At 38.3% G+C, this 12,906-nt stretch overlaps 1 protein-coding gene across 1 annotated transcript in view; it reads right to left on the reverse strand.

Moving 5' to 3' along the window:
• Positions 1–410: 410 nt before the first annotated feature.
• Positions 411–12,906, reverse strand: part of LOC103608459 (phospholipase D1-like) — a 69,910-nt gene continuing 57,414 nt past the window's right edge. The window contains exons 9-11 of the mRNA XM_008592884.1: positions 10,332–10,485; positions 4,648–4,765; positions 411–2,937 (exon numbers count right to left, since the gene is read on the reverse strand). Of these exons, the coding sequence (XP_008591106.1) occupies positions 2,713–2,937; positions 4,648–4,765; positions 10,332–10,485 (497 nt within the window). The 3' untranslated portion in view covers positions 411–2,712. The remainder of the gene's footprint in view (positions 2,938–4,647; positions 4,766–10,331; positions 10,486–12,906) is intronic.

Genomic DNA, 12,906 nt, shown 5'->3' on the forward strand with positions numbered 1-12,906 from the left:
ATGACTTCTCAGCTTGATGTTTTCATCTGCAAGATCATTAATTCATCATATATTATAATTTCCCTAATTATCACAGAAGAGATTAACTGTCCATATTTTGAGTACCTAAAGACAAAAATTTTTCTCAAAGGTGCTTTGAAAATAAAGCTAAATAAAGCTTTTGTTAGGTAGTAATAGTGTCAGGGATGATGAGTAATTAGACAAACAACACATCTCATGTCCACATCCCATGCGATTTTTGCAGAATGTTGCACTATGTAAACTGCTACTGCAAAAGAGGCAATTATTGCACTGAATTTTCCACAAAATCCCTCCAAGTAAATCTCGTTGCCTCTTTGCAGGTGAGCATCCTGCCTTTGAGAAGATGCAGTAGAAAAGAAACTTGCCACAGAAACCAGCAGTAAGATTTCTCGTCTGTGATTCAGTAAGCTTTTCATTTCATTAGCTTTCTCCTCCACCTCATTTATTCATTCCACAAACATTTATTGACATCTTTTATGTGCCAGGCACTGTTCCACTTGCTGGGGATACATTACAAACAAAACACAGTAAAATCCCTGCCCCATGGAGCTTACAGTCTAGTACGGGGATACAAAAACATAAATACACATAATATCACAGGATTCAAAATAGCTCGGAGATAGCCTGTCTGAAATCTATTTACTGCATCTCTCCATCTTGGAGCAATGATGAAGTGAAAGAGAGGCCAATAATGGATGCAGCAATTTCACTAGTGCAGGTTCCACCATCTATAAATTGGGTGAATTTAAGTGAGTCCATCTAACAGCAGCCTCAGTTTCTTCACCTATAAAATGAGGAGTGGTTGGATCAGGGAAAGGGAAAGGATCCTTCAGGCTTTATTTTTCATGGTTTTATGGGAACACCTTGCACAAAATCAAGAGCCAGTTTGTTGATAGTTTTAAAAATATTTAAAAATAAAATATAAGAAATCATTAGATATTCCACATAGTCAATACTTCAAATGCCGATTTAAACTTCCTTTATAAATAGCAAATGTCTTTCTTACAGCTACTATAGAATGAAGTCCTTTTACCATCTTCAGCCATATGAGAAATAAGTTATTAACTCATACAAAAGTTCATTTCCATTATTGGTTATAAAATCCCACCTCATTTGTGAAGTGTTCTCCAGCTATGAATCCTCTCCTGGACATGACACTATTTCTCTCCACTGTTTCTTCCCATATCACCAACTTTGTGCTCTTGTTTAACCTTTCCAATTGGAATATTAGCTCCATGAAAACTGGGATTGGGTGCTTGCTTTTTTCAAGAACTACCCAAATGAGATTCTGTCCAGGCAACCCACAGGCACGTGTAATCCCTGCACCGACTGTATCTGTACCACGTGTTACAGGTACAGGCCTTTTGGGAACCCACATCAACTCTGCAGGCTGTGAGAGCAGTTCTGCTTAGTAAAATTAGAGCTCTGCTCTACCAAAAGGTACTCAAAAATCCAAAAAGGAAAAACAGGTTTCCACAACAATTCAGAGACTAGGACAATATGAATTAAAAAGTATTCTAACTTCTTCGGAAGTTCTGGTGGAATGTTATATTTAATAATGTATATTTAATCGTGTAAGCAAAGCAGCATATATTTTACAATTAGTTTTTTTTTAAAAAAAGATAACATAGCTGGAAGGCTGAATGCCAAATAAAGTTAGACTCATACTTATTAACTTGGTAGGAGTTACAAAGCCTCTGATTCTATTGAAAGACAAATTGTATTCACTGGCTTGATTTTGAAATGTAGAAACTTAAATTTCAATCAATTCATCGGCTAAAGATGACAGGAAATTTTACACTACTAGAAGGAATCTTTTCTTATCTGGATCAAATCCCCACTGACACATTGCAGGTTTCTGAAGCCTGCATACTGGGAGTTTTATCTGGTTGCTGTGTAATCAAATCTCCTACGCATGTTTTCAGATTTGGTCAGGTGGGCACTATCACAAGGACACATCTTGTCAGTGTCTTTGGGAGCAAAGTGAAATCTTTGCCTCAGTATTGGAATTCCTTCCTGTTGCTCGGTGGTGTCAAGATATAGTGTCAAGGTTATCAGAAGGGTCTAACACAGGCTGCTGTGTAGACCCAAGTCTGTCCCGTTCTTACAGTGACTGAAAAGGAATGATGACCATGTCCTTGGTCAGGTGAACACTACTACCTCAGGACCAGGTGGGCAGGAGCATCCCGTGTAACCTCGAAGAATCACGAAGCAGTGTCACAACATTGTTTAGCAATAAACAATATTTCACACAGTGCCTGTATGGACTACGAGATGAGTGCAGGTCCAGCAGACATGGGCTGCATAAATGATCAGAAAAGCATAAGGGGGTTCTGACAACTTTTGGCAACCTGGATCACAGTTACAAATAAATTCTTGTTAGCAAAGGAAATGGATTTTGGTGTATGTCATGGAATTTGAGTATGTGTTTTAAGTCACTGAGTGCATGCTACCAACAAGAACACAGCCCCCTCTTCACAAGGATAGGCAGAAGGAATTACAAAGCCTTGCTGATGTTCAGTGTCCTTACATCAGTGTGACTTCAGCTCTTCCCAGCCATTTCATAGGGTCCATGGGTTGGATAGCAGAGTGCATAGGGCCTGGCTTCGGCTGTGAGGTCTCCAGGAAGGCACTGTGTGCAGCGTGGTCTCAGGGTAGAAGTCCTTGAACTGCAAACGAGTATAAGGTCTTTTAAGTCCAAACCTCCATGGGCACTATGGCTTCTTTGGTTCCGACAGAAGGCAGTAGGCTTTCTTCAGACAAGAAATAAAAGGGGAATTGCACCAGGAACCCACGGATCTTTTTCAGTTCCTCTTCAGCTCTAATGGGATCTTCCTTTGCTAATATAGGCTTGTTTATAAAGTCTCTCAGTTGAATTAAATTGTGCACTTCATCATTGGGAAGGCACCGGAACACCTGATTGGAACACAAATAGGAAAATGAGTGATAAGTTTAAAAGAAAGCACGTGCCCCTTATGGAAAATAATCATTCCAACAGACAAGGCCTTTGTTTTGTGAAACACATATTAGTGGGTTTTTTCCCCCCAATTTTATTTATATTTATTTTTGTAGGGTACAGTGTGTTGTTTCAGTACATGTGTATACTGCACAATGACTGAAACACATATTAGTTTTATGTTATAGCACAGACATGATTTAAGAGTTGCTTTTCTTATGTGCTACAAATAGATCTTCTTCCGCCAAAAAATCATAGCTCAATCCTTATATCTGATCTACACAAGTCATTAACCTCAGGATAAAGTGAAGCTAATGGTAAGAAATGTCACTGATGTTACCTCACATTAAGGGTAATTTTTAAAGGTAATAATCATCCCTGAATTTCACTGGAGGATCTGGTCTAAGAGGAAAATTACATATTATATTTTCTCTAACTTTTTTTTAAAAAGAGATTCATATGCATACCTTTACTTAGAGTTATCAATTATTAATATGTATCACTTACTTTGCTGATTGGAAATGAGTTTCGGACATCATTAACACTTCACCTCTGAATACTTCTGCATGTGTTTCTTAAGAATAAGGACATGTGTCTATATAATTACAATACCATTCTCACACCTAAGAAAATTGATTTCATAATTTAAGATACAGTCCATATTCAGATTTGTCCTATCATCCCCAAAATGTCTTTTATAGCTGTTTTCTCCTAATCTGGGACTCAAGCAAGGCTATGTACTGCATTTGTAAAATGACATATTAATATACTCCATGAACATGACCTATTTGATCATGGTCTTGAGTCCTCAGTATGAAATAAGGCTACGTACCTAGTTGTCATTAAGAATGATAAAGTTGACATGCTGGGAGGGACTCTGGAAGTCATGAAAAAGAACTTACTCTTACCCAATTTCTCATAGATGGTCAGCAAATCTCAGCTTGAGTATTTTCAATGGTGGGAAACTGGCTACTTCATGAGATAACCTGTTCCACTGTTAGACAACTCTTAGCTCTTGTACATTTTTTATCATAACCAATGGATAAACTTATCAGGAGATGCATTTGGTATGCATCAAATGGAGCTGGTTTTAAATCCCCTTTCTAAAATTAGAGCTGTCCTTAAAGGACATGTCTTGTTATTAGTAAGTTTCATCATAAAAATAGATACCATTTACTATGCTCTATGTGCTCAAGACATTTAATAGACTATTCTTCATCCTTATAACCACCCAGTGAATATCCCTCCCAATTTATAGGCGAGGAAAGGAAGGCTCAGAAAGTCAAGTAACTACACACAAGGTTCTATCAGCAGCAGCTGGCTGAGCTGGGTTCCAGCTCCGACTCATTTTTCCATCCCATATGCCTCTCTTCTCTTTGTCACTAGACACGTTCAAGTCTAGATAACCATGTGCTAAGATGCTCATGATGGGATTCCTGCATCAGATGAGAGATCAGAATGTTGCTAATGCCTCTTCTAAACCAAAATCGATGATACTTTTTGACTGTTTGTTTTTTCAGTATCTACAAAGAGATATTTTATTACAACCTGGAGATGAACTGGTTCTTTCACACTCATTAAGAACACTCTGTACCAATAATATGCAGAAATAATGCTTTTTGTGATGAGATTCAGTGGGAAAAAATTGGGGAGGAATACAAGAACCTCACCTTATCATAAATTGTAGCATTTCTAGCTGCTGTTGAAACCCACACTTCCTTGAAGAATTTGTCACTCACTGGATCCTGAATGTCCTCACTTGGGTCAGAAAGATAGCCAAGGACAACCCTGAAATACAAGTGTCCTTCAAATTGAGTAACTGAGAAAGCAGTTTTTTACAGGCATTATATGTATCATCTAAGTCACAAAACAAAACAAAACAAACCTCAGTTTCTTCGATGCTTCAATGTTTTAACTGTTGGACACAGAGAAAGATTTTATCCTAATTTTTATATTAATTTTGTCCTAAGAGCATCCTTGTAATTTGGCCTAAGGTGGTCAGAACCTTGATGGATAGGATTAGTACCCAAAACACACACCAGAAAATGTACTAAGCCCTTTCCGAGGACTATCTCCCTAAATCCTCAACAACCCTATAAAAAAAGCCACTACTATTACCTTCGTTTTACAGACAACAGAACTAAGGCACAGAGGGGTTAAATTGCTTGCTCAAGGTCACACAGCTGGTCAGTGGTAGAGCTGGGACTTTAAAGAATCCGACTGACTCGGAAACCGGGACGTGGGACGTGAACTTCCTTCCTTCTCTGGTCCTTCCCTTCCCCTGGGCTAAGCACCAGGCTGAACTCTAGGGTCCAGAAATGAATAATAAAGACACAGATCCTCTCTGGGTAGAGTTAAATTTGATGAGTGGGACCAAAAATGAATAAATAATCACCCACAAAAGGAATTCATTACAGTTGTGATAAATACAGGGCGTGCTTTAAGAGGCTGAGACGGGGGTGCTCAGGAAAATTTCTCCTTCCCTCACCTGTTTCCCTGACCCCACCTACTGTCTTTTAGGATTCAGTAAAAGATCAGCTCTATAAAGCTTTTTATGGAGCCCCCTTCTCCCATCTCCTAGTTAATCCCGGAAGATTTGAACATTCTTCCTTTGTTCCCAGCTGTACTTCATATACGCTTTGTTTTTATAGGAGCACCTAAATATTTTATGCACTTTTTGTTTTTAACAGACCATCTACCACTTCTAGAATGCAAATTCTCCATGATGTGGCTACTCTCATATCCCCAGGGTACCTGGCATAAAAGAAGCCACATACTAAATGTTGTCTGAATTGATTATACATAAACAGGAGACTAGAAATAGCAAAAAAAAAATCCAGCAAAACAAGATAAGTTTTAGAGGTCACATTTGAAAATTATAACTACCCTTATACTTATAGAAGGCTTTAGGATTAAAAAGCACTGCTACCTTAATCCTGTGAGGGAGGTGGGACAGATGACTCCCACTTGTAGATGAGAAACTCACATTTGGAGACATACTAGTAATTGAGCTAGAACTCAGACTGGGACCAAAGCCCTTTTCTCACATGCTTGGTAGATACAAAGGACACCAAAGAGCAATGGGAAAGTAGTCCTTTCAAGGACTTTGGCTTCTACATTGAATGAAATGGGTAGTCATTGTGGACACCAGGGCAGAGGAGTAACAGGATCTGATTTACATATTAAAATATGGTTGCTGTATTGAGAATAGACTGAGGGGGGCACTAGGATTTTTGAGTTTAATAATCTCAAAATTCTACTTCCACTTCAAATAATGCCTCCTTCACACTATATAAAAATAACTTTAAAAAAAAAAAGGATTTAAGGGATGATGTTTGCACATAGATGTTGGCTGCTAACTGAAACCCAAAGTGAAATTTCATTGCACCAAATTTAAAGGACAGTGCAAGTTATGACAGTAATTCAATTATAATTTGGTCTAGGTATCAGGTGCTTAAAACTGAGCAAAAAAGTTTTTGTGTGACTTTGCTTTTAAATTAGAACAAGAGGTGAGGCAATGTTCACCAAGTCATCAGTTTAAGGGCTTGTCTGTAAAAAAAATAGTTAAATAAGTCCATAATAGGCAATATTTAGCAATAAGTTATTTTCCCAGTCCGTATTTTATTTATAAAATATTTATGTTAAAATGCACAGTAAAAATAATACGAATCACTAGTTTTATTGCATATGGCAGTGTATAAGGGCCATTATTTAATATTTGTTTATTCATCACAAAAAGTGAGACCATAGGAAAACTGCAAAAATTTATTTCTTTTCTTTACATTCCTCATGTCTATCACTCTAAATGATTCTGAGCTCTACTTGTGTGGAGAATAGTTTCTATTGAGTATGGTTATATCTGTAAAGTTTGGATAATTTTCCAGGATTTGACTGTTGGGCTCACAGTGGTGACATTCGGTACAGTACCCTGTTGGTTCATTCTGTCTCTATTTAGAACTGATTTCACATTGAACTGTGTCTCTATTTCTATTTAAAAAATAGCCCAGATGAAAAATGGATTAAAACTCCATTTTGTAAAATAAGCAAATGGCTATGCTCTAGGCCACAATATTTATCTTTAACAACAATTCTTAATAAAAAGAGGCTAACATTGACAAAAGGTTTTTGTGGTGTTGTTTAATGTATTATCTGTGTATGTCATTGGGGCAAAATGAAAATAATTATTTAAGAACAACTGGCTCTTAAAGACAATTTGAAAATTGCTCCAAAAAATAAAGCTCCTAGTAATAAACTTAGCATGAAATGTACAGGATCAGCATGAAAGAAAAAAAAAATGTGAATGATTTATTGAAGTTCAACCCTTTTCCTCCAATAATGAAAACTCTAAAGCTTTATTGAAGAACACAACCAAAAAACTTGAATGTACCGAAGCCCATATCTTGTTCTTCAACAGGATGACTCAATATTAGAAAGATGTCAGATTAATCTATAAGTCTGCTCTAATCCCAATTTTAAAAAAACTATTAAGGACTTGAGAGAACTTGAATAAATAATTTCAAAGTTCAAGTGAAAGGATGAATACTTAAAAAAAGGTAAAGATTATTCTGGGTAAAAAATACTAATTTAAGGAAGCGGTATGGCAAAAAGTAGGATTAAAATGCACAGCCGCAATAATTAAAATTGCATCACACTGGTATATAAGTAAACAGACATTCGATATAGCAATGGAAAGACTAGAAATAAGAATAAATGTAATTCAGTTTATCATAAAGAGACACTACAGATCAGGGAGGCAGAGTACGACTCTACAACATATAGCTCTGGATCAGCTGGTTAGTTGGAAAAACAAAGTTAGAGCCCCTACCTCTTTTCTTATATTAAAATAAACTGCAGATGTTAAAAGCAAAACAAAACAAGTACTGGAAGAAAATATAAGTAAATGTTTGATCTTGGGCTGGGGAAATTATTCTAAGCATTTAGGAAAAGGAGAAAAAAACAAAAAGCTGATCGATTTGGTTAATAAGAATTGAAAAATTTCCCCTAAATACTCTAAATATGATCAAAAGGCAACTGACCAACCACATTTGCACCCATGTAACAAAGGAATTAGCACCCTATATATTTAAAGTAGTCACAAAAATTAAAAGAAAGTTAAACATTCCAACATAGTGGTGCAGAGGACATGAACAGGCTAGGCAACTGACAAAAGAACAATCACACATGGCTAATAAACACATTTATAAGAAAAAAATCTAGAAAATCTGAATTAAAATAATAAAATTCCATTTGCAATTCAACAAATTGGCAAAGATTAAGTAAAATAATAGAACTCAGGAAAGACAGAAGAAATAAGCCCTCTCAAACATTGCTAATGATATGACTAGAAGTTAAAGGGCAAAGGAAGCTGCACAAAGAAAGTTTCCTTAGTCTAAGGAAACAGTTAAGAAGGTGAACAAGGTCGTATCTACAAACATACCAATTTTTTTTTGAATCAGCAAAAATTTGCCAATGAAGTATTAGTTAAAGGAATTATGGCATACATACACAATGAAATATGATGTAGCTATTAAAATATTATAGCAGAATACTTAATGACATGCTGTAGACCTTCGAGATTCTAATTTTTTTTTTTTTTTAAAAAGAAATACAGTATATTGCTATATACATATAGGGAAAAAGTGGAATGATATATATCAAATGTTAAAACTGTTAGCCCTGGGTAGTGGTACAAGAGGTGAATTTAATTTTCTTATTTGTTTTCTGTACTTGACAAATTTCCACAATAAAAATGTGTTGTAATCAGAACACTCTACCTTTATAATTATTATACATTTAAAAAGTTGTAAAAAAGCCCACTTTAAAAAGAACACTTAAGTTCTCACAGAACTGAAAAGATATGCATGTATTTCCAGCTTACAAAAGGAAATATTTGTTTCCCTATATATGCTGCAGTAGGCAATCAATGGGTTGATTAGCAGGGTACTAATTTTAAATTCTTCCCTGCTAAACAAAACAAATTAACATTAGAAGTGAATTTAAATATCAATGGTTTGAAAAAAATTCTTACTGGCAAAACAGTTAGTAGCAAAGGCAATAAATACAGCAATAAAAGTTGTTAGAAGGTGTTGACAGTCTGATTTTTTTTTCCTTTTTGTCTTTTTTCGTGACCGGCAACGGATCGCAACCCTCAGTGTCGCACCCGTACCGGACCGGGACCGGCCACGGGATCGCAACCCTCGGTGTTGCTCCTGCACCTCGCTCAGCCAGTGAGCGGCCGGTCTGTATGTGGGATCCGAACCCTCGGCGGGAGCGCCGCTGTAGCAGTGCGCCACCGGGCCGGCCCCAGACAGTCTGATTTTGAGGGAAGGATTTGCTGAGCTACTTGGGCAGAGAGAGGAGAATGAATGCCCCTGGAACTGAAGCTTATCTTGGTCTCAGAAGCCAGAGTCTGAACTGGTAGGAATGAGAGATACGTCTGTCGCATTTGCAGGGAGTATCCTGAAATGGACCATCAACACATGAAGGATTAAAACGACAGTGCTGCAGTGCACTGCCCTTTCTTAAATAGCACCGGCCTCAACTGTGTCAGGGACCCTTGCTGCATCTCACTCTAGAGGCTACACTGAAATTGCACCATGGCAAATATAGTTCTAGAATCATAAAATGGTGGACTTCCTGCAAAGGCCTAGAGGTGGGTGAGTGGTCCACAGACAGTCCTTGTCTAGTTCATCCAATATGATCTAGAAGGTTCTAGAAGGATCACTCGGTTGAGGAGAATAGACTACAGGGGCTGTGGGCAGTTAGATCAAATCCCAAAAAGTTCTCAATAATGCTTTATTGGCTGTAGGACTCGTTTAGGATCACACAGCCTAAATGAGGCCAGCTTCTTAGCCCAGTGTTCTCTCTGCTTGACCACGGATTTGTCTAAAACTCACATCTTCTTGCCAAAGATCAGGGATCTTCCATATCTGGAATTATCTTAAACCTGAGAACAGGAGTTCCCACATTTAGACACCAGTAGTCACTGGAATACTCTTTTAATAACTTCTATTATATCCTTGTATTACTGAAACTACTTTAATTTGTAAAACTGGACTCACTTTTAAAAACTCAAATAGACACTAAATGGTTTGATCTGGCCTGGTCCTAAATCAATAAATATATTTAAAATGCTAGTTTTTCTACGGCACATAAAGATAATAAAACTCTATTAAGATAAAAAGTGTTCTGCCGAAAGTCATTTTGCATACTATTGGTGGTGGTGCACATCTATATTCTGCAAGGCACTGTTTCAGACAAAGAGGAACCTGGGATGACACGGGTGCTCAGGGCTGGGTCCCCATGCCTGCTTCTGTGGAACTACGTCAGGGAGACACAGCCTGGGACGGCCGACCTGAAGCACTGTAGCCGAAGTCCATGAGCGAACCGACCAGCTTGGTATTCTTCTCCATCCATGACCGAAAGGACCGTCTCTGTGTCCTGCACAATGACAGCCATCTCACTGTCACGCTTTCCCAGCAAGCTTCGGTCATTTATGTTGGCAGAGCCTATAAGGAGAAACAGTGAAACTGAACATTCTCACTGTGAAAGACACTGGTTGCCCTCTCCACTCAATTCTTCCTTGCTAACAAAACCGTAATTCTATTCAGGTCATCAAGGGGAGATGTGCTATAGGGAGGTGAGGCACTCCCTAACTTAGGGATCAGTCTAAGCCAGCCATGGTAATTTCATTATTATTGCCAGTGACTGGCTTAGGAATGGGCACTTGATGTGTGACCTAAAGGAGAGTCTTTTAGGGGCTTCTGAAAAGTTTTTCTCCTTTATACAAAGGAACACAAGGAATGAATGGTTTGTTGTTTTGGCTTGATGGGCTGGATGAAGACATGATTTCCAGAGCTGCTGCAGCCATTTTGCAACCACTAGGAGACAGATAGGCTGGGAGAGGCAGAGCAAAAAGAAGACTCTGGGTCTTTAAGTCACTGAACTAGCCAACCCTAGAACTTTCTTACCTTGTTATGTGAAATAATACACTTTCCTTACTGTTTCACACACTTTTTGTTGAGTTTTATATCTTGCAGCTCAAAGGATTCTGACTGATATAATCATCAAGTACTTAAAAGAAAAAGACATGTTACCAGTTCAATACAGAAGATGGCTTCACTTTTAGAATTAAGAATCAAACTCTCTGTAGATTTAACCATAATCATATAATTATGAATGTCAAAACCCAAGAGTACCTTCACAATCAACAGAGTCTCATTTCAAATACAGATTGTCATTAGTGGCTTTGGGCTTTCCACTCTCTTGCCTCACTTGTGTGAAATGCCATCAACTTCTGTATCAACTTCCCTCCATTTTATTTTTAAATCCAAATGAGCTGAGAATGTTGACTTTTACATGTGAAGGGCAAAGATTTTCATATTAGTTCAACTTGTGCTCTCTGTGGTCCTCTGCCATGAATTCAGAAACCCCATCACGTTTTCTGCATTAATCACTGCAGATTCACATTTTTGAATCCTTGAGGTGTCCTTCAAACTACAAAAGGTGCCCAACTAACTCTTTGTTCTTCTTGTTCCTCTTGGCCCAGTCTCCACACTCGGCTGCTTCTGCAGACATGGAGCAGAAGGGTCAGGTTGAACAGGCGCCCTGGCTGCTCCCTGTGACTGGGGCAGCCAGAACTGTCAGGCGAGAGCAGCCCTGCTGTGAGCCCAAATGGCAGGATTTTGTGCATGAGAAAAAGCTGCCCTTTCCTGAAGAGACTTTACTGTCATTTGCCAGAATACTGTCATATAGTTAATATACAAATCTAATATGACTACACATGTGAATGGTGCCCCATGATGGCCCTTGGTGACAGAGAAAGGATCGAGTACCCCAAAGAAATTTCGGCGTGCTATTGGAGTGCTGTAAGGTGAGAACCTTTAAAACACTTTGATATGTAAGCAATGAATTGTCCTTTATAAGGAACACTTACATTTTCATTATGCTATAAAGTTTGCAGCCATATCTTTGGGCTTGACAGTTGGCCCAGCATTAATTTGGGCAAGTCATTTAATCTTTCTCAGCTTTAATTTGATCTTTTATAAACTGGGATATATATAATATACCTATATACGTGTGTGTGTGTGTGTGTGTGTGTGTGTGTGTGTGTGTGTACACCTTGTAGAGATGCTGTGGGAATTAAGTAAGACCATGTGAAAGCTCTTACTCTACAAATGTTAATTATCATTGGCACTATTATCAGGTATCTGTTAACTCTATAACATTTGCATCAGAGAACATTGCCATAGGAAGAGACAACTTTCTGGAAAGCAGCATTTGCATCGAAGAAGCTTCCTCTCTGGCTTAATCACCCCATGTGTGAACTGTAAGAACTGGAGAAATGAAGTTCCCATAGTGCTGCTTTGGGACTTCACTACCCCTTTGTCCCTGGCAGAGGCTGCTGTCTGGCAGAAGCTGCTGCAAGGGGCAGACATTGCTGCTCTGTTCACTGTCAGAAGCACTGGGGACACGAGCCAGCCTGGAAAGCTGCCTTCACACACACACACTCTGACACGCTCTCACACCAATCCCAGACCCCCTTCCACCACCGTGGGCCCCCACAGTCCTCAGGGGAGGAACATATTTCAGCACGGTGAGCTGGAATTCTTAGAGAGAGGATGTGGTTCTTGTACTTTAAGGGCTGATCTGGAGTTACCCAGAGCACTGTTCACCACATTGGATAAGTGAGTTGGCTATTATTTAACAGCAGTGTGGAGAAAGGGATGAGAAAATTTTAGATGAATTGAATAAATTAGATACAGACAAAGATGATATTGATGGATGTAAATGCTACCTTCATTCTTGTTAAACTTCCTGTATTCTGAAAATCTAATCCAGACCAGTATATGTAGTATTATCCCATTTTTATATAACATATGAGGAAGAAGAGAAAGTAAAGCATCTAGAGAGATACACACTGAAGTGTT

This window comes from Galeopterus variegatus, unplaced genomic scaffold, assembly GCF_000696425.1.
Source record: "Galeopterus variegatus unplaced genomic scaffold, G_variegatus-3.0.2 Scaffold8431, whole genome shotgun sequence".
In the NCBI taxonomy this organism is placed as follows: domain Eukaryota; kingdom Metazoa; phylum Chordata; class Mammalia; order Dermoptera; family Cynocephalidae; genus Galeopterus; species Galeopterus variegatus.